Below are 26,120 nucleotides of genomic sequence, written 5' to 3' on the forward strand. Positions count from 1 at the left end.
ACTTAAGCAAGAGACTGCTAACAAGCATTTTATATAACGATATCGCCAGAACATATATATATATATATATATATATATATATATATATATATATATATATATATATATATATATATACATATATATGTATATAGCTATCTCTACTTTTCACGTAAGCTGTGCATAGCAACCTACTAAAAGCACAATCTATAAATGTAAGACCTAATACTGAAAACTGATAACACTTTATATATATATATATACTATATATAGAATGATAAGTTTTACCATCTGTGTACGTACACCCATATTGCATATATGCCCATTTTATATAAGCTAGCATCCTTTGCCTTGTTTTTGCCTCAACTTTTCATTTGATTTTCTAGCTAAATGCTTTTTTAACTCGATTTTTAAACAAAACGTATATATACATTTATATATGTATGTATACATATTTATAGATATTTTATAAACAATAAAACGCTGTATAAATAAATTGCGTAAAATTACTTTCGAATGAGGCCGTATCGTTTATCTTTTCCTTTGGCAATGCAATAAGGAAACTAGAGCGAAGTCAGCTTTAAGATATCTTGTTCCATCTATAAACATTTCTATCTAAACAATAAGCATGTCTGGCATATTTGTTGACAAAATCATGATACCCGTTGCACACAGAGAGAAACCGGATTTAATTAAGCTCAAATATCAAAAGGTATAGTTGGAATTAGAATTGTTTATTAATATATCAAATTAGTTAAGTGTATGAATATGGTGCCGCTAAAGACATTGCTTCCACTTTATGCTTAAGTATAAGCATACATATATATATATATAAATATGTATATATGTTTATGAATATATAGTCTAATATAAATATCAGCTAAAGACTAATTTTATAACATAGATAGGTGTGCGTATTTGGTTAATGACGAGTTCAACTGGGCAAATATAGTATATACTAATGAATGGCTCGCTATAAATTCGGCATATTCTATATATATACTCATTCAAGCTGACTTGCGCTGCAGCTTATGTTTCTCTGGTTCATAGAACTCATTGACAATTGCCTCGACCATGCGCTCGAGGGTCGCTGAGAGCTGAGCCCAGTTCTTATCTTCTGGTTTGCCACATATCTCGGCATAGTATTTCATCTTAGGTTCTGTACCGCTGGTGCGTAGGGTGACGACTACGCCATTCTTGAACGTAAAGGTTATCATCTGGGAGTTCGAGCTAACTGGCAGAGTGGCTTTTAGATCAGCTTTGCTGTTATCGTAGCCCGTGGTCAAGTCCCTCACATGCTCGATCTCAAAGTCGCCGTTGAGAATGCTCTTTGGATAGGTATTCACCTGGCCGTTGTCGAAGGTGCGCAAACGATTGAAGATCTGCTGGATGAGCTTCTGATCGGAACAGCTGACATAGGAGCAAATGCTTGTATGGTAGCCATATTTATCATAGATCTTCTCCAATTGCTTCTGCAGTGTCAATTTATTCTCGTACAGATAACGTGCCATGGTGGCCACATGGGCGGCTGCACTGACACCATCCTTGTCCGGCACCACAGTGGAGATCATAAACCCAATAGCCTCCTCGAAGGCAAAGAGAACTTTTTTGCCGGCCGATTCCTCTTCGATGGCCTTGTTGGCCATCCACTTGAAGCCCGTCAATGTCTCATGGAATATGAAGCCTTCAATGGCCGCCATCGATTTCAAGATCTTCGAGCTCACGGTGCTGGCAATCATCACACAATTCTTAATGTCTGCATCTGGATCAGCTGTACGAAGTATTAGCAACACCCACCAGCCCAGCAGGGCGCCCATCTCATTGCCACTGAAGAGCTTATACTTGCCGTTCTCGCCAATTTCAGCAACAGCCAGACGATCTGCATCCGGATCATTGGCCAAAATGATTTCGCACTTGCTTTCTGTTGCCGTCTTAAGGGCTAGATCAAGAGATTCTTTGCCTTCCTCTGGATTGGGCATGGGTGTTGTTGGGAAGTCTGGATCGGGCTCAACTTGGTCCTTCACAGGTATGAAAGGTTTCATATTCACCTGCTTGAAGGCCTTCTCAACAAAAGCCTTGCCAACCCCATGCATGGCTGTGTATACAAAATTTATAAGACATTTGCCATTGTCTGAGATAAAAGATTTGGGTATTTGATTTTTCAACGCTTCAAAGTAGGCAGGTTCATAGGGATCACGCAGCATCGGCTTCAAAGTCTCCTCATCTATTAACCAATAGTTTTCCTGCGGCTTCAAGTTCTTTTCGATATGCTCTTGTATGCCCAAATCATGTGGTGAAATTATTTGTGCTCCATTGCTCCAATAGACCTGCAAATATTTAGATATAATATCAAATATTAACATCGTTGTGATACATGTGGGTGTGAATGTTTGTGTGTCTGATAGCAGGTTAAAATCGAAGTTTGATACTTGGTTAAATTGGGCATAGCTGAGCAGTAAAGCGGGACGTCTTTGTATATACAAGCATATACATACATTCATACTTTTCAGAGAAAGAGAGAGGAGCAAAGCAGAGGCTTGTAGGTATGTAGTGGGACATGCTGTCTCTTTCGTTCGCACAATGGCGTACGGATCCCAGAGAGCACAAGGGACAAGGGACAGTCTTGCTGAGTGAGAGCTGCTTGATAAAATTCGTTCTAGATAATTCATGCAGATACATGTACTTTTTTGTTTCAAAGGGTGTCTGTTCATGGCAGATTTCACAGTACTTATATAGTATTTACCTTGTAGCCATTATCTTCCTTGCGATTATGCGAGGCTGTCACCTGCACGCCCGCTAAACATTTCAGTTCCTTAATGCAAAAGGGCACAATGGGCGTGGCCACAAAAGTGTTGTAAAGATGAACAAGAAAGCCATTCCGATAGAAAACCAACGCTGAGAGCTCAGCAAAACGCTTACTATTATGCCTGGCATCGTAGCCAAAAACAATGCCACGTTCGCTCCAAGAATTCTTATCAGGATACGACTTCTTCAAATATTCGCAAATGCCCTGGGCAGTTCTGTAAAGAGTTTACACATCATAATGAAAGATCTTTCATACTATAGAAATTGGATGTCGAATCGAGTACGAATTCGAGTTCGAATTTCGATCAGTGGAAACTTACTGAATGACAACCAAATCGTTCATCGAATCGAAGCCCGCTCGCATTTCAGCACGCAAGCCGGCAGTGCCAAAACATATCCGTTTACAAAGCCGCAATTTAAGGCTGTATAGTAGAAGAGAAAAATCTTTAATAAATTATTTATATCTAGTTCATATTTTACGTACGTCGCCCAGTCTTTTTTTACCACTAATTCATTTATTTCGCTCTTTGTCTTCGGATTTTGATCCCATTCAAGCCAATCGTTTATCTTTTTATCCAATTTCTCATCGCCCGAGAGGGTTTGATTTTTAGATGCGTTTTCTTCTTGAGTCATGGTTTCAGTTGACAACAAATATCGTAAGATCTAGAATTATTACAAATTATTTAATTATGTTAACACTCGCACAAAACATATACAACACTAATTGATAGCGATTGCAGCTGTTCATGTCGCACGCCCTTCATGGCACATACGTATGTATATTATACATTTATTAATCAATTGCCGCTTATCTGTTCACTCACCCGGTAGTTGATTTTAACTGAAGACCCCCTGTACGTTCGCCTTCAACTCGTTAAAACAAAAACATAATTCGTACTAACTCACCATAAAGTAGCAAGTGACCAATAAAAGTTTGCCAAAAAAATACCAAAATATGGCTATGCATTTATATTGAATACTAACATTTTGCCAAATTTATGTTTCCTAAAATGCGAATAAATGTATTTGCACTTAAATAATAAAAGTTAATATTCATTAATATAAAAACATTAAATAAACATATTTTGATTACAAAATTAAATAAAAAAATACCACTTTTGATTAATCATGAGTGTACTTAATATTATTTGCTTAAATACTAATAAAAACAACTGGTTCATTGTATGGTATTTTTTAGTTCATTTAAGTTTCGCCATAGAACGCTGAAAAAACACAACTACAACACGCGGAGAAAACTGCTTCAAAAAGTAAAATTAAGTATATTTAATTAAGTTATACATTAAATATAAGTAAAATGACTGATGTGCTGGATATTGACAATGCCGAAGAGTTTGAAGTGGACGAGGATGGCGACCGTAAGTAGTGAAAGTGAATTCCCGTTTTTTTCTCAACATTTTGCCAAGCCGGCTATTCATGTTTTACTATTTTATCCGACGCCAACACAAATAGAGGGCATTGTACGCTTGAAGGAGAAAGCTAAACATCGCAAAGGACGTGGATTTGGAAGCGATAGCAACACACGTGAAGCCATTCACAGTTATGAAAGGGTGCGCAACGAAGATGACGATGAGTTGGAACCAGGGCCGCAACGCTCCGTTGAGGGCTGGATACTGTTTGTGACCTCCATACACGAGGAGGCGCAGGAGGATGAAATACAGGAGAAATTCTGCGATTATGGGGAGATCAAAAACATACACTTAAATCTTGATCGACGCACAGGTTTCTCAAAGGGCTATGCCTTGGTCGAGTATGAGACGCACAAGCAAGCGCTGGCAGCCAAGGAGGCGCTCCATGGAGCTGATATAATGGGACAAACGATTCAAGTGGATTGGTGCTTCGTCAAGGGACCCAAGCGTGTAAAGAAATCGGAAAAGCGACGCAGATAGACTATGCGAAATCCTAAGAGTAACTCATAAATTAAAATAAAAATTGAAATAAACTTTATTGCAGTGTCGATACAAAAGGATCTCCCAAAGTTTCAATTGATTTGCATCTACTGCTTCTACTCTCATCCTCATCTGCTTCCCTTCATCTTCATTTAATTTCCATATCTGTTGTTCCATTACCATCTGTGTCTGTATCTGTTGCCCTCATTTACTTGAGCTCCATCTCCCATCTACCTCCATCTTGCTGTTTCTGCAGCATCTTCTGGAGAACAAGATGTTTATGTTTGACTCACGGCATATCCTGGAAGCTGTTATTGATTATCTTTCTTATCCCGTCTTAATTTTCATCAACTTCAGCTTTGTTCAATTCCTCTTCCCCAGTTGCAATTCCGTCTACTTCATCTTCTTCTGATGCAGTAGATGCTTTCGCATGGCCAGCTGCTTATCCCTAAAGCTCTTCTTCACCTTGGACCGCGCTTTATGCCGTAACATGCCAAAGTTTTTCGTTTTGCGTTTCTCTCGATTCGTCTTAGAGCAATTCTCGTTGACACGTCCATCCTTCCAGCCGAAACGTTCGCGATCCTGTCGTCCTGCCTGCACCGTCTCCAAACGTGATTCCTTATCGTGTTTACGTTTCTTATAAATCATCTCAATGCTGTTCAGTTTCACAAACTCAGCTCGATCCTGTTCCAGTGGACGCTTGCGTGCACTTGTCACCGTTTTCTTGAGGTTGGCTGCATTGATTCGCTTGAAGTCCTCCTCTGTGAAGATGCGCGTCAAAGCCAGCTCCTGTGCAGCTTCTTTTTGGTCGAGCATTTTTATATCTGCCTTTGACGGCTTCGCCTTTTCCTTTTTCGCATTGGGTGTTGATTCTTCGCAATCACTAGCAACGCCTTCATCGGATTCGTCTGCCTCTTCATCATCATCTTCTTCCTCGTCATCCTCTTCGTCATCTTCATCCTCGTCGTCCTCTTCTTCATCTTCGCTTTCGTTTGCCTGCTCATCGTATCGATCCTCGTTATCGCTGTGTGTTACAGTCACCCACTCGCCATCATTGGAATCCGTATCATCATCATCACTGCCGACGTCAATTGTCTTCGAATCCCTGAGCAACGCCTCTGCACCTACTACAGTGTCCTTGACATCTTTTTCACCATAAGCCCTCACCTTCCGCTCCGCCTGCGCCTCCGTTTGCCTGCCTCGATCCTTTTTGTGCAACATAGCGGGCAATTGCTCGCGATATAGCGTGATTAAGGAGCGCGCAGCCATCATCACTGACTTCTCTTTGTAAGTCTTGTACATGGCCAGATCTTGCAGCAAATCCTCGCCCATGGCTAATGGACAACGCATGCAAATCTCTCGCGTGGCATTCAAGCCAATTGCCATAACATCGCTCGAATTACGCTCGGTGATGAAATTATTTGCTATGGTCTTTAAGATGGGTTCAATTATATCACCCGGAATTAATTCGTGTGAGGCCTGTGCTGCGAATTGAAGGACACGCGTCACCTGCCTCTGATGCGGCTGCAAAAACCGAGTGATATATGGATAAAAGCCAAAGAGGAATAGATCATGAATGCCTATTAATCTAGAGATAACATCCAGATGCATTAGCTTGACTTCAAAGCGCTCGTTGCTCGACTGCAGCTGCTTGAACAGACCCTCGGCCATGCCTTGAGGATTGTGTATAAGATGAATGCCAGAGAAATTGAAGGCAGGTGCATTTTTCTTTTTCTTTTGCGCTTTGATCGCCTGCTTCTTAATCTGCTGCAGTTGCTTTTGACGCTTCTTCGTCTTCTTATTCACACGATTTGCCATTAGCGCACCTTTAAGATCCACTTCCTGCTCGCTATCCGAATCGCTGCCAGCTTCATCCTCATCATCGTGACCGAGGAAGAACTTTAGAGATGTGACCAGCACCTACAATTCAAAGAGTTTAGTTTATAAAGTCCCATCTCTAATACAAGACACAAAGAAAAGAGCAAATTTCGAATATTAACAGGCGGGAGCAGACCTTTCATGCACACATTCACATAGTGTGTGGATGCAATTCTGAGAGAGCAGAGAGTGCAATCTAAATATAGATATTATAAGAGAACTTAAGAGCAACAAAGCGCTCCCTCTATCCCATTAAGCATTATGGCTGGTAGGTACCGTTGCTCACTTAAAGCGCAAGTCAAAATTTGTTTTGCTTTGTTCTCTGTGTTGTATTAGAATCTTTTCTGATGCATTGCGAACCTTTGTAATATTTGAAAAGCAGCCCACACTGGCAATCACATTCACCGTCTTGGCATCATTCCATATGTTCTTCTTGTAAAGTTCAATCATAATATCTGCAGACATTTTGGCAGCTTTTGGATTGGCGTCCTTTAACATGCCATACATAAAGTTTTGCAAACTCTAAAATACAAAATAATTAATAATAATTTAAGATTAATCGTGATTAAGTGCATCATTTTACCGAATTGAGTTTCATGTCCTTGTGCTTCGCATTCATGTTCTTAATATCTGTTACAATGTGTGTCTGCAAGAAGGTGCGTAAATTTTTATCCTGGCAGCGCAAGAGCTGGAAGAATAATTCCAATATATCCAAAGCTGGAACCAGATTTTTATTGCGCAGCAGAATCAAAGCTTTGACAAAGGAGTTCCTCATCGCAGGATCTAGGACCGTAGCGCTGGTTCTTAACAGATCCGTCAGGTGTTTTGGGAACTGCTGGCACACCTGTGGATAGCATTGTGCCACCTGTGCAATAAACATCACAATTTCATCCAACGATTTGTTTTCCTCGCCCGGATTCAATGCGAAGATTTCGAGTAAACTCAAAAAATGTTCATATTGCGTGTGGAACTCATCGCTGTACGATTCCGGATCTCGCTTGATCAGGTTCTGCAACTGCGGAAGATTATCCGGCAGCTGATTGTTTGGTCGCACCATAATACGACGTGAATTTTTATTTCTACGTCTGACAAGCACGTTCAAAATTTTATAAAGGAATGCACGTGTCTTCTTCTTCTTGCTGCATGCCAAATAGAGTTGCCACAGCTTTAAATGTTCATTCTGCGTCGGTTCCACTTGGAGGTCTGCTGTTTAAATGTCTTGCTATACAATTGCTATGTGTTAGTATTGTCTATATGCTGTACTGATTTTAGACAGCCAATGCTTAACACGAAAAATAATACACAAACAAATAAACTAAATATTTATTTAAAAGAAGTCAATTAAAAAAATTAAACCAATGTTTTCGGATTCTTGTTGCATGCCAGTGTTGCCACAGCTTAAATATACATATTATGTTGATATATTTCATTTTAAAATTTGATTTACGATAGCACCCATTTTAATCGAAGCAGCAGTGGAAACAGCTCTTTGTTTGTGCAATCGTTTTTCAACACTAGTGCCGTACGAGAATTAATTTTTTCCTGCAAGATGATGGAGCTGCAGTCAAATGAAGACATCGATTTAGAGGATGGCGAGGTAAATATGTGCATAAAGCATATAAAAAATAGCTAGTTAATGAATGTTTAATACCATGTCAGTTGTCAGCAAGCGGCGAGGAGGAGATCTATACGCCGTTGCAGCGACCGGCGCCGGCTTTAAATGTTGCAACAGCTGCAAAGGGAGTTGCCGAAGGCAGTGCAACAAATCCGCTTGCCACCTGCCATCAGTTGCAAAGCGCTTTGGACGATGAATCCCAAACGAATAGCGAACAAAGCACAAGCGGTGAATCCTCTGAAGAGGGTTGCATCAAAAAGTTACGCACCGAAAATCTCGCTACCAGCAAAAAGCGAAAGAAGCGTATAAAACGAACCGTTATGATACGTGTGCCTGCTGCTCCACCTCAAGCCTGCTCCTCTTCCGCCGCCTGTTCCACTGGGGAACCTAATCGCGCGCGCTTCAAGAAATATAACATATGGACAGCTGCACTTCAGGAGGAGGCACTAAGTGAGAATATGCGAGGATGCGATGTGAATCACAAAAGCAGCAGCGATCGCAATGTGGAAAATTATGATTTCTCTTTGAGATATCGTCTAAATGGGGAGCATGCATTAAAGCGTCGCCTGTCCAACTCTTCAGATGAGGGCAGCAGCTCACAGCCAGCATTTAAGCGAGGGCGCTCTGCCTGTTTGGATAGCCAACAAAGGGATCAGCGACATCCGATCAAAAATCGGCTTGGATCAAGATCGAGAGCACGACGTGGCAATTCCTCAACGAGCGGCTCATCGGATAATTCAAGCGAACCGCGACATATACTCGACTTGCAGGATGTGACCGGCCGCGAGCCCAAAGATGTGGCTAATGAAATGGCCAGCAAACTCTACGAGGAGAAGGATGAACTTTTGGGTGAGCTATGAAAAGCTTAAAGACTATTTTTGATTTTCAATTTCTCTTGCAGTTCGTGTCGTTGAAATACTTGGCTTAGATTTACCACTGGAGCTGTACAAAGAAACGCAACGCATTGAGGCAGATGGCGGCATGATGATCAATGTCTGTTAAAACAAAGATTTAATTTACGAAACTCTTGATTGAAGCTCACTTTATTATTGTAGAACGGAAGACGTCGACGTACACCTGGGGGTGTTTTCCTATTTCTGCTCAAGCATCACAATCTCATAACGCCAGCGCAACAAAAATTAATTTTCAACGAGGACCGTCAGAACGAAAGTAAATCTCGCAAGCAATTGGCGTCATTGATACGCGATCGTAAAGTGGAGGAACTAAAGAAATGTCTAAGCGAACAGAGCACCGAAATGCCTTCATTAAATAGTCGCAAGGAATTGGCACAAATACAGCCAGGCAATTGTAAAACTATATCACACATATTACACGATAGATCCTCCCTTTAAAGTTGTTCTCTCTTTGCAGTATCGAATCCTCCGCCCTCGCCTGTTGGTCAGGAGCAAAGCAGTCCGGAATATAAAACTCATGAAATAAATATAAATGTGGTGGATAATACTGATCTGCCATCGACTTCAAAAGCTGCCACAGCAGCAGCAAGCCTTAAGCAATTGATCAGCTATGATGATGATATTCTCGATGTGAATTGTGGCGAAATGGATTTATTTTAAATTGAAACGCTAAGCGTTAAACAACGAGGCCATTCGTTTTATATTATTATATATGTGGAATGGCGCATAATTTTTGACATCTATATAGCTAGAAATATATTTGTAAATCTAAATAAATGCGTAGCGATTAAGATTTTTGGAGAGATATAAAAAACTCCGATGTTTAGTTTTCATTTAGTTCAAAAGTAGCGCCAATAATTTGTCGACTATTGCTGATAGTTTTATATCGATGTTTCTCGTTTCTTTGAAACTGCCGCCTAAATTGATTGACAAACAATTGATTAGTGCTGCCAGATTCTTATCGATATGTTAATTGCACTTTGCAGCTATTGCAACACAGTGTATATCGTTATCGGGGCAGTAAACATATGATTTCTAAATTTCTAAAATTAATTGATGCAACGTAGCAAAAGGTAAATATCGCAACTATAAATAAGTAGAGTTATATATAGGGCGCATATACGTTCACTATATTGAGCGTGTCAACAACTATGACAACAACAACCTGTGAATCAAAGTCGAATGTGGAAATTAAGACGAAAACATATGAATACAAATTATTGGAAGATGTGCACCTGACTCTACCTCCACCAGCTGGTAGTACAGGTGAGACCTTGTATACCCATGGAAGATTCAAGTACTTTCATTACGGCTGCGACGGTCACTCGGACGTGGGTTGGGGTTGCGGCTATCGAACGCTCCAAACAGCCATCTCTTGGATTATAAACAGACGCAATGGAAGGTCAGCCATGTTGAATGTGCCTTCCATTGAGGAGATTCAGCGCTTGCTAGTGAGGATTGGCGATAAGCCAGCGCGATTTGTTGGCTCACGCGATTGGATCGGCACCATGGAGGAGTTTTTTGTGATTGATGCCCTATTTGACATACCCTGTAAATTTGCGCACGTGCAGCAATTGAACAGCGAGCAGGTGCTAAAGCAAATACGTGAATATTTTGTGGAATATTGCGGTTTAATTGTTATGGGCGGGCTAAACGACACCGCATCAAAAGCTATTGCGGGCATTCACCTGAGCCAAACGGCGGGCTGCTCGCTACTCATTGTGGTAAGTGACCCCACACTTGAACTCAATTAAAGCTAATTTTGATCTCTTTTTTAGGATCCGCATTTTACTGGCGTGCCTAGCTCCACGCAGCAGCTGATTGATCGCGGTTATGTGCGTTGGATGCACAGTAGTGAGTTGGAAGGCAGCGCCTACAATCTGTGCTTCATACTGGAAAAGTAACAAGTTGAAATGGAAACGGTGTTGACAAATTAAGCGAAAGTTGACAGAAACAATAAATTGCAATAATTTACAACACTGCTAAAGCTATTGGAGAGGATCGGGCAAGCTGACAGTGCTGCCTACTTAATGAAATTTGACAAAAATATAAATAATGAATGAAGGAGCTCCAACAATGTATTCATTGAACGAGAGATAAAAGAAAAAACAATTAATATGACAACACTGGAAACGGCTAGAGAGGAGCAGCTGCAATCTTTGCTGAATGCTGCAAAAAGTAGCAAATGAAATGGATACAGTGTTGCCTACTTTACGACATTTATCAAAAAATACTACGAATAACTGGTCGATAACATCTGCAGGATATATGTATATTAGAGGATATGCCAGTTTGTTACTTAATGTGTAATATAAAATACCTTAAATTAGAGAAGTTTCTTCATTTCAACTTTTTCGAGTATATACTTAACTTAAATGTTCACACATATATACCTCTTGTCTACTATATAACAGGGTATTACATGCTTGTCATTACACTAATTCTGTACTCGAATTCTGTTATTATTGAGTTTAAGTTAATTTACTCTCTCTCTGTCTCTCTTTCTATTTCGCAAACTGTTTTAGCGCTCGTTATGGCTAGAAATCGAGTCATTTGATAAGCTAATCAATATTTTACAGTCTACCATGGCACTGATAAGCCAGGGACACTGAAACGCTTATCAAACATAAAAAGCGAAGAACGAAGCAAGCAAATCAACCAATATTTAGGAAGTACTGCCACTGGAAGAAGGCAGCTGCTTAGCCCAGATCCAACTGGACGGAAGCAGCAGCCCAGGCGCCTCCGAATCGATCCGACTGGAAGGAACGGCTAAGCTCCGCTCTAGTAAGAAGGCAGCAGCAGCTTAGCCCCCATCCAATTCCAGGAGCAGTGCACTTCTGCATTCGCCTGAGAGGAAGAAGCAACTTAGCTTAGAGGAGCTAGTGGCTTCCACTTGACTCCCCTGCATCATCACCATCTTCAGCCACATGGATCTGTTGCAGCGCTGTCTTTGGAGCTCTCTGGGAGTGGTGGCTCTCGTCTATGTGCTGGTCAAATTCAGCTTGGGCTATTGGAAGAGACGTGGAATACTCCATGTCAAGCCCAAGTTTCTATGGGGCAATATTTCGGAGGTGCTGCGTGGCAAGAAGCATGTCCAGCAGCTGCTCCTCTTCCTCTACGAGAGCTACAAAGGACGCGCACCATTCATCGGTTGCTATGTACTATTGAAACCTTTTGTGTTGGTCCTGGACTTGGAGCTGGTAAGGAATATTTTGGACAGTGATGCGGGCTATTTCACCAGTCGTGGACTCTATAATAATGTGGCACGGGAGCCGCTGTCCGGCAATCTATTCCAATTGGATGGTCACAAATGGAGACAGCTGCACGCCCAATCTGCGCCAGCCTTTGCAGCCAGCAATCTGCACAAGCTACTGCCACAGTTGTTGAAGACTTCGAGGACGTTGCAGTTGGAATTAGGCGTGGGAAAGCAGGATTTGAATGTCAGCCAACTGTTGGACTGCTACAATGTGGAGTCCATAGCGAAGATAGCTTATGGTCTATCCTCAGAGGATCTATCAGAGTTTTCCCTCATGACGCGCAGCTACTGGAGTAACTGGAGCTTATGGCGCGCCTATTTAGCCTTAGAGCTGCCTCTGCTCGCACGTCTTGTGAGACACAGGAGCTACTCACAGCTAGCCATGGATTACTTCCATAAGCTAGTCGAGAAGCAACTGCAGCAACAGCGCAAACGAGATCGACAGCCGCTGCAAAGCTTTCTGCAGCTTTTCGACGCCACAGATGAAGCCTTGACGGATGCTCAGATCGCGGCTCAGGCATTTGGTTTTATTCTAGCTGGCTTGCAGCCACTGAATGCGAGTCTCGCCTTCTGTCTCTATGAGCTCGCCTTGCAGCCAGAGCTGCAAGACCGCGTGAGAGCCGAAATTAAACAAGTGATGAAGGCAACTGAGGGACAGCTGACAGCAGAAGGACTCAAGCAACTCAGCTACACGAAGCAAGTGTTAAATGGTTAGTATCCTGGCTATATATCCTCATATCTTATGTTTCATATTTCTCGTGTCGTTCGGCTGTCCTTACAGAAACGCTTCGTCTACATACGCCTTATCCTTTTCTGCTGCGCCGTGCCACACGTGAATTTGAACTGTCGAATTCGATTTTTGTCATTGCTCGGGGCAACAACTTGGTAATACCTGTAGCTGCTATTCATCGGGATCCGACTATATATGTAAAGCCCGAACGCTTTGACCCTGAACGATTCAGGCCTGAGGCAGTGCTTAAAAGGCCAGGCATGTCGTTTTTACCCTTCGGCGAGGGTCTGCGTGGCTGCATAGCAAAGCAACTGGCAGAGCAGCAGCTGTTAATTGGGTTAGTTGCCCTGTTGGAGCATCACAAATATGAGCCTAGCGCCGATACACAAATTCCCATGCGCTATGATCCTGGCAAGCTAGTGTTAATGCCAAAAACGGATATCAAATTAAGTGTGCAGTGGCTGGAGCCGCACTAATGGAAAATAGAAAAAAGTCGATCATCATCCATAAATTCGCTTTCTTAATATTTGTAGTAAAATTGTTGCTTTTGGTATTGTTTTTATATGTTCTATGTATTTTGTATCTGCTACTTTTTCATATATTTTTATTATAAGCTAGGCTTGTGTGATAATGCTGACGTATTACCTTAAAAACTTAGATTGTAAACTGACAAATGAAACAAATGAAGAACAAATAAATACCTTATATGTTGTTAAATATTGTTTTAAAGTATATCAATTTCTTATAATTAATTTTGTTTTAGTATATGCTTTATTTATTATTTATTTAACTATTTATTGTATGATTTTTTAATGTTTTCATACTAAACGCATTTCAAATTTCCGTTACGGTATTTAACATGAAGTTGGTTGCGCGTACGCATATGTTAGCAGCGCAAATATGAGAAGCTGCATATCGATCTATCGTAATGAAATGAATCACTTTAAGCGCTCTTCAACACTATGCAGTTGCTATCGAACGGACAGAAGCAAAAACAACGCCGAGCGAGTCAGACGTGCGGCAGACGGTGCGCGCAATTTAAAGTGTTAAATTTGTAAAATAATTAAATGCTATTTGATAACATAATAATGTACAACTTTTAGCGCGCGCGCGTAAATAGAACAGCCGTGTAACGGTGTGCATGCATAAAAGACATATTGGTATTGTTTTTTAAATAAATTCCGTACAACTCGGCGGTTGTTTTTCTATTATGTCTTGAATTAAATAACGAAAATGCAAATCATAATTGACAGGAGCTGCTTTGAAATTGAGACGGCGGCATCAGGCGAAAATAAAATTAACTGTTAAACGACGACGGCGGCGGCAACGGCACTTTACTGTTGCTTGCATTGAAAACAGTGCGAAAATAGAAATAGAAGGAAAGATACAACAAATTTTGCGCCGAAAAGTGTGTACATATTTAAATTTAAAAAAGAAGTGAATAATTTTATATGCGTGTGAGTGAGTGTCTGTGATTGTGTGCGTGTGTGTACAACAAGAATAATAACAGCAACAACAACTGTGCAAGGATCGCCGTCAGGGTAGTTTGTTTGAACAAAGCCCAAAGTTGTGTGGAGGAGACGGGTGGAGAGAGCGAGACGCGTGTGTCCTCTCTTCTATACTCTTTTGTGCGCTTTTGCCGCCTGGAATGCGCTGCAGCCCAACTAAACAAAAACAACTGCAGCAACAACAATAACTAACACACACACACATACACGCACTCTAAAACCGGGTGCCGGCTGAAAGGGGAGGAAACGCTGCTTAATTGTTTGCAGGATTCTTTTGAAGCACCGCTGTGCTGCAACTGCAGCTGGAAGCTGACTACGAATAAACTCAAGACCCGTGAGTATCCTTGATATGTGCTGCTTCTTACACTTGCCTTTGTTGTTAGTCTACCGTTCCCTCTCTACCTTCCACTCAAGTGTACTAATTATACAAAATCTGACAGGCAGACAGACAAACACAGCTTCCAGCTTTCACACACAGACACACGCACTTTATTTTCCAAGGCCTTCCAGTGCCAATTCCAGTCCAAGCGTAAGCCATGAAAACTCCTTTCATTGCCAGCCAGCCAGCAGCAACAACAAAAACTACAGGGAGCAGAGCTACATTAACAGTAACAACAACATCAAAAAACAAAAACAACAGCAATTTTGTGCTCCCTTTTTGAAGTTTGTCGCGCTATTTGCGCAAGTGCAGGCACTCGCCATTAGATGTGCGCACGTGCCGTGACACGAATTAATCGTGCATGCAAGCAAAATGCATATATATATTATATATATAGCTATTAAGCGAAATTAAGTGCATTTCATAATTTCTTCAAAAATAACAAAATTCTGGTGTATAGCAGTATTAGGCAGGCATATTGTTAAATTGCTGTCTTGCACAATTTGACCTTTCTCATTTATAATGTTGTTTTTGCAATTTGCAGTTTGCCCCCTCCTCGCTCATCTCTAATGCTGCCCTATCTCTGTTTTGCTCTTTCACCTCTAGTAATTCTGCTTTGTGTGAATGTGTGTGTATTTTGTGTGCACATTTTTAGCACAAACATTATGGATTATGCGTGGGCTACTTATTCTACTGTTCTTGCTGTTGTTTTTGTATTTTTTATTGTTGGAGGTATAATGATAATGCGTTGGCGTATTTCAACGCCATCCGCTGGAGGCTGGAGGGGTTCATTGACTTTGTTAGGCTATTAAATTCGTATCAGAATTCTAATTTTTTTTACCTTTTTTGGGGGTTAACATATCCTATAGGGAAATAACATACAACATATGAAATGGGGTTGGTTTGCTGCTTGTTGTTGTAGTTGTTTTTCTTGCTTCGTTATGCTTTAACTGTGTCTCCATTTCGTAATAAGAGCAGCAAACGGAGCTCTGCGTTGTAACTGTCTAACTGTAGATGTTGTTTAATTAGAATTTCTACTTTGTTGTTTTTGTTGTCTTATCTCAAATTTATTTGAAATGTGTCTGTTCGCATGTGCATTTGCTTTTGCCTTTGCATACCTTTCAAATGACTTTGATACGGGGCTGCAGCTGATAAGGCTACAGCGTATACAGTGAAAATTCCAGTTGTCACTGTACCTATTCCAATTTCTCTAAATATATGCATGAAAAAATGTGTTTAATATAGTTTTCTACTATTTATGTTATGATTTGCATTTAACTTAAACAAATATTAAAGTCAAAAATGATAAAGCAAACAACCTTGTTTATTGTTTATTCAGAGAAATTTTAGATCATAAACCTAGGCTGCTTTCCGTAACTTTCCCAGAGCGTCAAGAGGCAAGTTTCAAGTTCCGTTAGATATATATATATATATATATATATCATCTGATATGTTTGGAATGTTATTTAAAGATATTTTTGCCTAGGATATTAGCTTACATATACAAACACGTGTTTGCCTGTGTGTGTGTTTGTATCTGCACTTGGCACATTTAGTTTGGTGCGCTTATCTGATGCCTCAGCATTGCAACTAGCAAACGTGCAACCCAATCCCAAAGAAGAAAACCATTCAACTGCTGCTGCACCTGTGCAACTGCTTAAGAGCGAGAGATAGAGAAAGAGATATGCAGAAATATAAAAGAGAGCGAGAGAGATTGAGGGCGGGCAATTGAAATGCCAACAGCTGTCGGCCACGAATTAACTTGGTTTCGGTTCCTTTTGGCTGAGTTTTTTGTTTGTTTATGCGCGTTTATAAAGTGAAGAGTGAGTATATTGGTTCTTGTATTTAGAATATATTAAATCGTCTATAAAAATTGACTCGTATATGAGTACTATGCAGTGGTATGCGATTGATTGTAATGCTTTTACGCGCTTTCTTGTTGGAATGAAAATGTCTGCTAATTTCTAGCTTACATTTTGACTTCAGATTATAGCTTGCTTCATGGCTAACTTTTGTCTTTTCTACTAGGTTTGCTGTTATCTATCTGTTGAGCTTGCTATTTGGCAGTCTATTTAGCTTGTTTTTAGCTGTTTTTTTCGCTTTTAGCTTGCGGCTTCTTAAAGTTGGGTGTTTGGCAAGCTTTTCAGCTGGCTTTTGGACTATTTTTAACTGTTTTTCCTTTTTTGCTGTCTTCTCATATTTGTTTATGGCCTGCGCCTGCGGCTGAATCAACAAGCATATTTCTGTCTGCATAAATATATTATATATCTATATATATTTATACATATTATGTATTTAGTAATATTAATATATTTTTATATGAAAAAAAAGGGGAATTTCTGTTTACTCTTTCGCTCTGTGTCTTGAGCTCTTTAAACTTGCGTTCTGCTTATGACCAGCCTAAACAATTGCAACAGCAACAGCAGCAGCAGCAACAACGGCAACTTTTTGTTGTTTACTCAGTTAAGTTTGCCTTGAGCTATGTAAGTTTTATTTTTAATTATGCTTTTGGGCAAATGGAAAACAATGTTGTCTACCTAACTACCCACCTTCCTAGCTCTCAGTTATGTGAGTTTGCTCGATGTTCAAATACCCTAGCAAACTTTTTTAAGAAATGTTTAATTCTAAGACTTACTCATATATAAATATATATAATTTTATTATATATATGATAAATGCATCTATGTAAATTGAAATACTAGTTTTCATAGAGATAGAAAAAATGCGCATCAGATTTATTTTAAAGAATTTATGAAGGGAAATATATTCTATAGATCTTCTTAAGTTGCCATAAAAATTGATCTCTATTGCCTTGATTTTAAATGCTATAAATGCATATCTATGCATATTTTATAGTCTATTCCACATATAGTAGTTTCACTTATTTATTTGTTAAAAAAAAGAAATATGTAAAGGGTATTTATTTAGTTTATACATATCTGTGTTCTTTCATTTGTGTTGCATATTACTTGGCCAAAATTGATATGCTTTTTATGTGCAGGGTGTAGAAAAATCTACATGTGAGTTTTAATAGTCGATAGGCTGGTAGTCAGTCGAGCCTGTTTGCTCTCTTTGGTGTTTGCATACGCCAACGCATCTTTAATGTTGTGGCTGTTGTTTCTGGTTGCTGCTGTTGTTGTTTGCAAACAGCTGTGGGGCAACTGGCATCGTTGCCAAGAGCCAAGCAACTCTTGAAAGTTATAAACGCAACGCTTTGAGCCGAAAAAGAGAAGTAAATGCATGAATGAATGCATTTGTTTTGCATCTGGCTGTTGTGGTTGTTGCGGTTGTTGTTGCTGTAGTTTGTCTGACACCCACTCGACAAACATTTTCGATTTCGATTTCATTTTGGGCTGCCATGCATATATAAATGAATATATACAAATTATTTATATACAAATTAAAGGAGAGGCGTTAACTTATGGAGCATATGTCATGTATCAAAATATATGCCTATATTTATATATATATGTAGTGCCTGCCCACGCCTTGTCTTAAGTCCGCTTTGTTAGCTTTGCTAATCGTCTGTTTCGTATTTTTGGAAGCTAATCAGCAGCTCGCAAAGCACATTAAAAAGTTTTCATTTTGTCGCACGGTGAAATGTCAAAAGTCGACTCTAATGGATTGAGAGGCAGAGAGAGACAGATGGAGAGAGAGAGAGAGAGAGTGTGACAGCCAGAAAACAGAACTACTGAGAAACAACTTAAATTAATCTATAATCTATAATTAATCTAAGACTAGAAAAGATGAAAATAGAGAGATAAGCAAAGAAAAAAGTCAACTGGACCCAGACTTGGAACTATTGGCGTATCCTACGAGAGCCCTCGAAACCAATAGAAACGTTTTTTGCTGTGTATCGTCCCTATATCGATAGACTTAAGCTTGGCAGTTGAAAAGTAATTAACGCTAAAAAATAATGTTCTGCTGTATCAAAGTAATGTTTACATGTCGGCAAATTAGTTAAGGCCGGCTGTGCCTCCGCCTTCTTCAACAGACATTTTTCAGCTAACGAACGTAGACAAAAGGCAAACAGAACAGTGAAAATTGACAAGTGTTGACTGCTAAGTATACACATACATAGACATGACATATACATACATACACTCATGATATATGTATAAAGAAAAGAAATCTTTGTGGCTTAGAAAAGCGCTAGAGCGAACCGGCAAACAAACTTGAACAAAAAACAAAAAAAAACCAAAACGAAATATATATGTGTAGAGAAAAAAAATACGAAATAAACAACATGTGCGCGCCACGGCTAACTGTACTTTTGTTTATCATTAACGAGTGTTGACTGTATGCCGCAGACTTTGTCTTGTGTGATAAAGGGCCATGCAAAAAAGAAACAAGACTTCAGCCAGAGTTTACCAAAAACGAACGAAGAAGAAGAATGCATTTCTTGACTGTTTTCAATTAGCGTTTGCTTAAAACATGCCAACGGGCGGATATTCCGTTCGAGCGCTAATGTTCCAACATTTTTTATTGTTTAACATATTTATCGCAGTGCCAAAGCAGTTGAACACCCGTAGAGCGAGAGTACACGATGCCTATATTGAATAGTGACCCACATACATAACTGGCTTAAAGTGAATTATATTCAGATATACTTTAAATAAGTGTAGATCGAATAATTAGAATATTTATATTCCTAATGGTATTTAAAGTAAAAGTTTGTGTTAGAAAAACAAATGGGAAATATAATAATATATTTGTATGAACTGTAAATATAGACAACGGATAAAACATGTTAAGATAATAATTGTAATATACTTAGTTCTCTAGTGGGCAATGCCCGACTAGCAAATATCCTGAACTTATGGCAGAGCTGCTATTCCAATCATTATGAACTTCTTTGACATTCTAATCTAGTACTAAGGCACTATACAAAAGCCCATTTAGGCTGGACGCACCAAAAATATCCATGAATATATGTTCTCTAAGAAATATTCTTGTGTGCTTAAGACACAGCATTAAAAACTCTCCCAGTTGCTGAGGCATTCGCTTAAACAAACATGTTTACAGCCCATTGCGACACTACGACTCAGCGCTGATTTATGTCAAGAGGGGGCGAGTGGCAGGGGCGTAGGAGGAAGGGCAGGGGATATTGATGTGGATATAGATGTGCACATGGATATAGATATAGTTATTAAGCCACAAGGTAAACGATATATGTGTGGCAAATTGAACAGCTCGCATCATGACTTTACACTTTCACCATAAACAACATTTGTGGTCAACAATACGATAGTTCACTGTAGCCTTACCTCGCGTAGGTTGTCAACATTTGATGTTGTTGTGGAAAGCTGACATCGCGCGTGTGTGTGTGTGTGTCTTTTTATTATTTTAGAAAATGCATTTGAAAAGCGAAAAGAACTCATCATTGATGATGCTGTTGTTGTTGATGATAATCTAAAGACTTTTTTATATGAAATCAAGCGCTCACTCTCACTCTATCTCTCTCTCTCCCTGTCTCTCCATCTGTCTATCGCTCTCTTTCTATGTATCTATGCATCTATGCGCTGCATTTCGTTGAGTGTGTGTTTCGGCATCTGTGTTTGCCCTCGACGTCATTAACCCAAATTTCTATAAATAACATTTAGCAATTGGATAAAATGAAATGGCACATACACACTTACGCATACACTCACACTTACACACACACATTAGGTATTGTTTGTGTTAGCTTTATGCGAGGAAATTTCAAATTTTTCGCAGCTCATTAAAGCAAAGCAAAAACTATTTAACGCTAATTAAAAGGCAAACAAAAAGTTTTTTTTTCTTTTTCGTATTCTAAGTTTCATATGTTTGATAAGCTTGGTATGTAACCGCTTTATTATCTTATCGGAAGTCGAATGTCAACACGCAATTCGATATTCGACGCAAATCGATTATCGATCGCGCGTAGATATCTAGGCAAAAAGAGCATAACGAGGAATAGAAATACAAAAGTAGAACACAAAACACACAAGATTTCGCAATAGCTATGTAAACATCATGTGTGCGTGTGTACATGTGCTCCTCCTCTTGGCCTGTCTCGCTGGAAATAAACTTTCGACACATTAGCGTTCAACTGTTTAATCGGGCATAAAATTATATGATTACACATTGAAAACGTGGCCAAAAAAACACCAGTGGGAAAATCGGTGGATGTGTGTATGCATAGTGAAGAGATACAACTTATTTATAGACTTCGATTGAGAAAACTTTGGGAACTACAAAATGTTGCTTAAGTACTAAAAGAAATTCTTACTCGAAAGCTAATAAAAAGAATACGAAATTAACATAATTGTTAAATTCATGAATGTTTTAAGTTAGAAAATGGGTGAAGAATACATAAAGAAGTAAATGAACTTTAAATGATCGATAAGTTATCGTTGAAGACGTACAATTAGCAGACAGCGGGAAACAGATATATATAAATAGAAAGAGAGAGAGAGAGAGAGACAGTTGAAAGATGGACAAAGATAATGTGTGTGGACCTGGTATATTTTCTATTCTATTCGTGGGAGTAAGCAGACAGTAGGCAAGAGTGATAGAGAGATAAATAATCAGTTCACAGTTGGAATAACCTTTAAAACAAGTGAAATTTTTGTGTTTTTTATTCCATTCGTCGAAGCTATCGATAAGTTTGTAATAAACATAGTCTTTTAGTATGCAGGAAGAAGGAAGACACAGATAAAAAGCTTACAGATAGATATATGCAAGTGATATATATTTTATGTACAATTCATCCAAGGTATCGATAATTTATCGATAAACATATTCAATTAGTAGATGCATTGAAAGATTAGCATTGGCAAAGGGAATACGCAAAGAGATAATAACATATTTGTTATTCCATTTAGTTGAGCTATCGATAAATTTTCGATACACATACTCAATTAGTAATTAAACGATTTGCGATTTATCTAAAACCAATTCTAAGTATAAATACTTGGACTTAGCTCACTGCCAGTTATATATTTAACTTGAATTTCTTCTTGACTCACACTCAACTCCCTCCCCCTCGCGCATAGAACCATTAGTCCTCTACAGCTCTCGACTTAAGTCTGTGCAAGTGCTGCTCTGGCACGATGTCGATAACAGTTCAACTTGCTTCGCATTCACGCATAATTACACACACACACACACATACACACTCACACACACATACACACTCACACTCTGTGTATGCAGTTGAGCTGTGCGTGTGCGCACATCTTTGGGGTCGCAATTATAAGTACTCTCTCACTCCCTGGCTCTCCCTTTGATAGAGAGAATATCTGGGCAGACGAACTCTGTCAAGTCACTTCCTGTAATAGAAACCAAAACTGAACCGAACGTGCGGCATGCAACTAAAACGTGTACACAAATCCATTTAACGTATCAGCCCTTGGACCACAGCGGCAATAGCAACAGCTACAGCTACAACAAGAGAAACAACATCAGCAACAGCTTCCGCTTTAACAGATGCAAATCTCGAGGCGCCAATGAAAACCGCATTGGGACGTTGACTTCTCAGAGCAGAGCAGAGCAGAGCAGAGGGAGACATCAAGCAACAGCCGCAGATCAAAACGTAAATAGGGCGGAAAATTATGCGTAGATAGTTGAAATTGATGCGTAAACGACTCATAGATACCCTATAAATAGTTAAGAGTTAGAGCTGAGTGAAATTGCCAGTTGTCATGGAATACCCTATAGACTGCATATAGATAGCGCGATTATTGAGTTTCCCAAAACCCCTTACAGAAATTCCCATTCTAAGCTGCTGCTACTTAACATATGCTCTATATAATAGGTCTACTAGTGACCCCACTTGTGACATGTTACCTCATTGTGCTTAAATTTCACAAACCATTTCCTTTAGGGTGTCTCAATAATAAACAATCATTTTGACATCTGCTGCTGTGATGCGGGCTTCACTCCTTGTGACTCCCCCCTTTTTCGTAGTCTACTATGCTCTTTCCTCTCTACATTCCCTCTTCCATTGGGGCATTTTGCCCTTAAACCCTTTTTAGCTTTTGGCTTAAACGTTTTTCCGCTTCTTTATTTTCGCAAAATGGTTGTATTCCTGTTTTTGGAGTTTTATGCACGATTTGGTAATTTGCCTGGCTACTGGACAAGAATCTGGGTCTCAGTAGATTGCAGAGTGTAGAGTAGATCACAGCACGCTTCTCAGACGCTTCTCGCTCACTCCCTCTCTCTATTTTGCTTTTGCTGCTGCGCATCTTTGTTTACCTTTTGCTTTGCCCTTTGGCAGCTGGCCTTTAAGCTTAAGCTCTTTCAAAGCATTACTCAACTGAGCTTATGCTTCCTATATATATACATATATGTATGTATATCGTGTCTTGAAAGTGGTTTCCGCTAAAAGTTCAGCAACAAAAATGTGGAGCACAATTTGCATGTTTGCGTAGAGGAAATGGCTGCCACAAGAAGTCTAGTATTATTATATTTTATAACTGAACGCAGTTAGATAATTGTTGTGCTTTATATGTACAAAAGATATAGCAATAACTAGCATATATATGCACAAGATACGATTCAAATCGAATCAGTGAAGGCCAAGTCGGTTTCTATTCAATGGCCACTCTTAGGGCTTGAGACTTGGTTCAAGTGTCGCTGGCTGATTATGACACTGACAGCAACTGTCAGCGCGGCAATTACAAACGAGTTACAAAGATACAAAGATACATAGATACGTAGTGACATATAGCAGCTCAGATACAGCCACAGATACGCACTTACAAAAGCTATCTATACAAGGGCCACAATGCACAAAGCACGAATGATAAATGCAAACAAACAAAAGCGCGACAAAAAAGAAAAGAAGAAGAAAAGCATGTAAAAGTGTTCTTGCAAAGACTGATCAACTAGCAGTTACCCTGTAATAGAAGTCGGGCTTTGTTGATGTGAAAACTTGGGCAATTTCTGCTTCAAAACGACTCTGTACAATAGTGAAGACTATATAAGCTGCTTCTAGCAGCAACATACATTTGAGTAGAAACATCAGCACCGCTTAGACACTTGCTATGGATTTCCACAGTATAAAAAGAAAAGTATAAGAGTGCCAACAACAAAAGCCGATTGCCTAAAGAACTCGAGTGTTTGCATATATATATATATATATATATAGATATATGTGTGTGTGTAGATGTTTGTGTATATGTGTGTGCGTGTGCATTTGGAAAAGCGCAGTGAAAAGCATCGAGAGAACAAGTTGAAGAAAACGACGCGCAGCCAGCACAGTCGCTGCTGGGCAGTGTAAATGACCTCTCAAGATAAAGTTGCTGTTGCTGCTGCTCGAGTTGTTGTTGTTGTTGCTGTTGTTGTTCCAGTTGGTGTTCGAGTTGTTGGTGCTGCACGTCGAATTGCAATTTCCGCTAGTGCGGAAATAAGTTTTTGTTGTAGCTGCTGCTTTGCATAAATATTGAATCATTAGCCAAAGGTAGATTAGATATGAATGCAATAAACTGTAACAATAGATAAGCTGCACAGAGCAAGAAGGTTGCAGCCGGGTGGGATGAACTGCTTAATACGCCTTCATGGTGTTACAAACTGTTAAATTTAATCAAAATTTAATATTTCCGTATTTGACCTCAATAAGGGGTCAGATGATTCAAAGGCGTTTCGGTGGAGCAATTTGATGATCCTGAATAAGCTCGAAAAATATAGCTCCTCATTTTTGTTCAATCTTTAGAGGCTGCTTGCTCTAAAACAGTGAAATATGTCCAAATGTCCAAATTTTAAGTCTCTTGTATACAAAGTGGTGAAATAGTTTGCATTCACATGGAGAGACTGCTAGCACATTGCAAAAAACCCATATACTCTTTTTGTAAATGAGTATAAAGACTGCAGATAGTATTAGGCAAGCAGAGTGACTAGATTAGCTAACGAGTGCTTTTGGCTGATTCATATTCCTGAATTATTAAATAATATATGATTCAGTCATTAGTTAAATAACACAAGAAGTGAATGAATTCTTATCTAATAAATGTTATATGTGTTATAAATGATATGAAATAATATCATATGATAAAAAGCTGATGAAGAAGTTAATGAATTAGAGTTTTATTAGCCAAATATAACACTTATAGCTTATAAGACTGCTAGTTTCCTTGCTAGCTTCTTATTTCATATAAACACAGGCCATAACAGTTTCAGCTCAAATGCTTACAGCTTGGCTTTGGGGTTACTTGGTTAACCGCATAAATTTGAGTAGACAGAGGTAAAGAGAGATGGCCAGAAAGAAGGAGAGAAAGAAAGAGAACTGTGCAAGCACGTAAAGCTCGTATGAAAAATGGGGAAAATTGGAGAAACATTTAAATGGGTCACAGCTCGTGTTGCACTAAGCAACGAGTTGCTAATGGCTTTATTTATATGCTCGTGCCTCGCGGCTCGTAACTCGTAACTCGTAACTTCCCAACTCGTAACTCATAAACTGCAAAAGCAAGACAATCGCTTCCTGTCCACTGACTTTGGCATTGCCACACACACACATGTAGTTGGGACACACATTGACATATCAATTAACAATTAGGCATTGCATTAGCGCAATTAGCCTGCAAATTGATTAAAGCTTTTCGTAGCACTTGTCGCGCACGCACATAACATATAAATCAAATGCTCTTCGATATCAGTTTTTCATTTTTGGGTCACATTGTTCATGGCTTTCATTTTCCGATTGCCCCCTTTCTCCCATACATACGACGATTCAAAAATAAATGCCAGATTTTTAATGCTCTGACAACATTTGTTATGGAGAGGGTATATTGGTTTTTTAAGTGTTAGCAACTTGTGAAGGGGACGCCGGATTATATGATATGCAATATGTGTTTAGCTATATTGTCATTGTCTCTGTCTCTGTCTCTGCTTGTCGACTTGGCACGGTTTCCAGAGTATTTCCCAGTCGGTCACACCCGACTAGATCAGTTTTACTTGTTTTATGTTGCGCCCACACAATATCTCATTTTCCTCTTGCTCTGACTCGCCGCCTCTCTGCCGCGCTGTCTCTCTTTATAAGGCGCAAGCAAAAGCTTATTAATAAGCATAATTAAACATGATAATACTAATAATAATAATAATTTTGTTTTGAAATATGCGCTAGTTTTCATTACATATTATTTACGAGCGCATTATTACAACGCTTCAAGACGAATTTTGAAAATTT

The 26,120-nt window shown here is 39.4% G+C and overlaps 7 protein-coding genes across 29 annotated transcripts in view; 5 read left to right on the forward strand and 2 right to left on the reverse strand.

Moving 5' to 3' along the window:
- Positions 1 to 864: 864 nt before the first annotated feature.
- LOC111599936 (glucose 1,6-bisphosphate synthase) lies at positions 865 to 3,686 on the reverse strand. Its single transcript, XM_023315783.2, has 5 exons — positions 3,609 to 3,686; positions 3,269 to 3,447; positions 3,105 to 3,206; positions 2,723 to 2,999; positions 865 to 2,306 (listed from the first exon to the last, which is right to left on the reverse strand). Exons 2-5 carry the CDS (start codon positions 3,415 to 3,417, stop codon positions 987 to 989), a joined length of 1,848 nt encoding a protein of 615 aa, XP_023171551.2. The 5' UTR covers positions 3,418 to 3,447; positions 3,609 to 3,686; the 3' UTR covers positions 865 to 986.
- Positions 3,687 to 3,982: 296 nt separating this feature from the next.
- On the forward strand, positions 3,983 to 4,915 carry LOC111599940 (RNA-binding protein 8A). The gene is made up of 2 exons (XM_023315789.2): positions 3,983 to 4,160; positions 4,255 to 4,915. Exons 1-2 carry the CDS (start codon positions 4,100 to 4,102, stop codon positions 4,689 to 4,691), a joined length of 498 nt encoding a protein of 165 aa, XP_023171557.1. The 5' UTR covers positions 3,983 to 4,099; the 3' UTR covers positions 4,692 to 4,915.
- Positions 4,916 to 5,008: 93 nt separating this feature from the next.
- LOC111599935 (protein SDA1 homolog) lies at positions 5,009 to 7,701 on the reverse strand. Its single transcript, XM_023315782.2, has 3 exons — positions 7,153 to 7,701; positions 6,930 to 7,091; positions 5,009 to 6,611 (listed from the first exon to the last, which is right to left on the reverse strand). The coding sequence occupies exons 1-3, from the start codon at positions 7,624 to 7,626 to the stop codon at positions 5,085 to 5,087; spliced, it is 2,163 nt and encodes a 720-aa protein (XP_023171550.2). The 5' UTR covers positions 7,627 to 7,701; the 3' UTR covers positions 5,009 to 5,084.
- A 366-nt stretch (positions 7,702 to 8,067) lies between these two features.
- On the forward strand, positions 8,068 to 9,897 carry LOC111599938 (phosphorylated adapter RNA export protein). The gene is made up of 5 exons (XM_023315787.2): positions 8,068 to 8,166; positions 8,229 to 9,033; positions 9,086 to 9,177; positions 9,240 to 9,492; positions 9,556 to 9,897. Exons 1-5 carry the CDS (start codon positions 8,119 to 8,121, stop codon positions 9,756 to 9,758), a joined length of 1,401 nt encoding a protein of 466 aa, XP_023171555.1. The 5' UTR covers positions 8,068 to 8,118; the 3' UTR covers positions 9,759 to 9,897.
- A 205-nt stretch (positions 9,898 to 10,102) lies between these two features.
- On the forward strand, positions 10,103 to 11,438 carry LOC111599939 (probable Ufm1-specific protease 1). Its single transcript, XM_023315788.2, has 2 exons — positions 10,103 to 10,822; positions 10,877 to 11,438. Exons 1-2 carry the CDS (start codon positions 10,250 to 10,252, stop codon positions 11,000 to 11,002), a joined length of 699 nt encoding a protein of 232 aa, XP_023171556.1. The 5' UTR covers positions 10,103 to 10,249; the 3' UTR covers positions 11,003 to 11,438.
- A 566-nt stretch (positions 11,439 to 12,004) lies between these two features.
- On the forward strand, positions 12,005 to 13,745 carry LOC111599937 (probable cytochrome P450 6u1). Its single transcript, XM_023315786.2, has 2 exons — positions 12,005 to 13,064; positions 13,136 to 13,745. The coding sequence occupies exons 1-2, from the start codon at positions 12,026 to 12,028 to the stop codon at positions 13,558 to 13,560; spliced, it is 1,464 nt and encodes a 487-aa protein (XP_023171554.2). The 5' UTR covers positions 12,005 to 12,025; the 3' UTR covers positions 13,561 to 13,745.
- Positions 13,746 to 14,545: 800 nt separating this feature from the next.
- The window catches only part of LOC111599959 (protein MTSS 1), a 49,669-nt gene continuing 38,094 nt past the window's right edge, over positions 14,546 to 26,120 (forward strand). For all 23 annotated transcript variants that reach the window (XM_023315838.2, XM_023315851.2, XM_023315854.2 and 20 more), the window contains exon 1: positions 14,546 to 14,926. The gene's annotated coding sequence lies outside the window, so the exon portion shown is untranslated. The remainder of the gene's footprint in view (positions 14,927 to 26,120) is intronic.

This window comes from Drosophila hydei, unplaced genomic scaffold (genome assembly GCF_003285905.1).
Source record: "Drosophila hydei strain 15085-1641.00,03,60 unplaced genomic scaffold, DhydRS2 tig00000315-arrow-arrow-pilon, whole genome shotgun sequence".
In the NCBI taxonomy this organism is placed as follows: Eukaryota; Metazoa; Arthropoda; class Insecta; order Diptera; family Drosophilidae; genus Drosophila; species Drosophila hydei.

Excerpts from the sequence above, each read along its gene's own strand:
- LOC111599936 (XM_023315783.2), bottom strand. The coding sequence starts at position 3,417 with ATGACTCAAGAAGAAAACGCATCTAAAAATCAAACCCTCTCGGGCGAT. Across the intron at positions 3,000-3,104 it reads AACGATTTGGTTGTCATTCA|AACTGCCCAGGGCATTTGCG; the intron begins GTAAGTTTCCAC and ends AACTCTTTACAG. Across the intron at positions 2,307-2,722 it reads AGGAAGATAATGGCTACAAG|GTCTATTGGAGCAATGGAGC; the intron begins GTAAATACTATA and ends AAATATTTGCAG.
- LOC111599940 (XM_023315789.2), top strand. The coding sequence starts at position 4,100 with ATGACTGATGTGCTGGATATTGACAATGCCGAAGAGTTTGAAGTGGAC. Across the intron at positions 4,161-4,254 it reads AGTGGACGAGGATGGCGACC|AGGGCATTGTACGCTTGAAG; the intron begins GTAAGTAGTGAA and ends CAACACAAATAG.
- LOC111599935 (XM_023315782.2), bottom strand. The coding sequence starts at position 7,626 with ATGGTGCGACCAAACAATCAGCTGCCGGATAATCTTCCGCAGTTGCAG. Across the intron at positions 7,092-7,152 it reads AGGACATGAAACTCAATTCG|AGTTTGCAAAACTTTATGTA; the intron begins GTAAAATGATGC and ends TTTGTATTTTAG. Across the intron at positions 6,612-6,929 it reads GCTTTTCAAATATTACAAAG|GTGCTGGTCACATCTCTAAA; the intron begins GTTCGCAATGCA and ends TTTGAATTGTAG.
- LOC111599938 (XM_023315787.2), top strand. The coding sequence starts at position 8,119 with ATGATGGAGCTGCAGTCAAATGAAGACATCGATTTAGAGGATGGCGAG. Across the intron at positions 8,167-8,228 it reads TCGATTTAGAGGATGGCGAG|TTGTCAGCAAGCGGCGAGGA; the intron begins GTAAATATGTGC and ends ATACCATGTCAG. Across the intron at positions 9,034-9,085 it reads GGAGAAGGATGAACTTTTGG|TTCGTGTCGTTGAAATACTT; the intron begins GTGAGCTATGAA and ends TTTCTCTTGCAG.
- LOC111599939 (XM_023315788.2), top strand. The coding sequence starts at position 10,250 with ATGACAACAACAACCTGTGAATCAAAGTCGAATGTGGAAATTAAGACG. Across the intron at positions 10,823-10,876 it reads GCTGCTCGCTACTCATTGTG|GATCCGCATTTTACTGGCGT; the intron begins GTAAGTGACCCC and ends TCTCTTTTTTAG.
- LOC111599937 (XM_023315786.2), top strand. The coding sequence starts at position 12,026 with ATGGATCTGTTGCAGCGCTGTCTTTGGAGCTCTCTGGGAGTGGTGGCT. Across the intron at positions 13,065-13,135 it reads CACGAAGCAAGTGTTAAATG|AAACGCTTCGTCTACATACG; the intron begins GTTAGTATCCTG and ends CTGTCCTTACAG.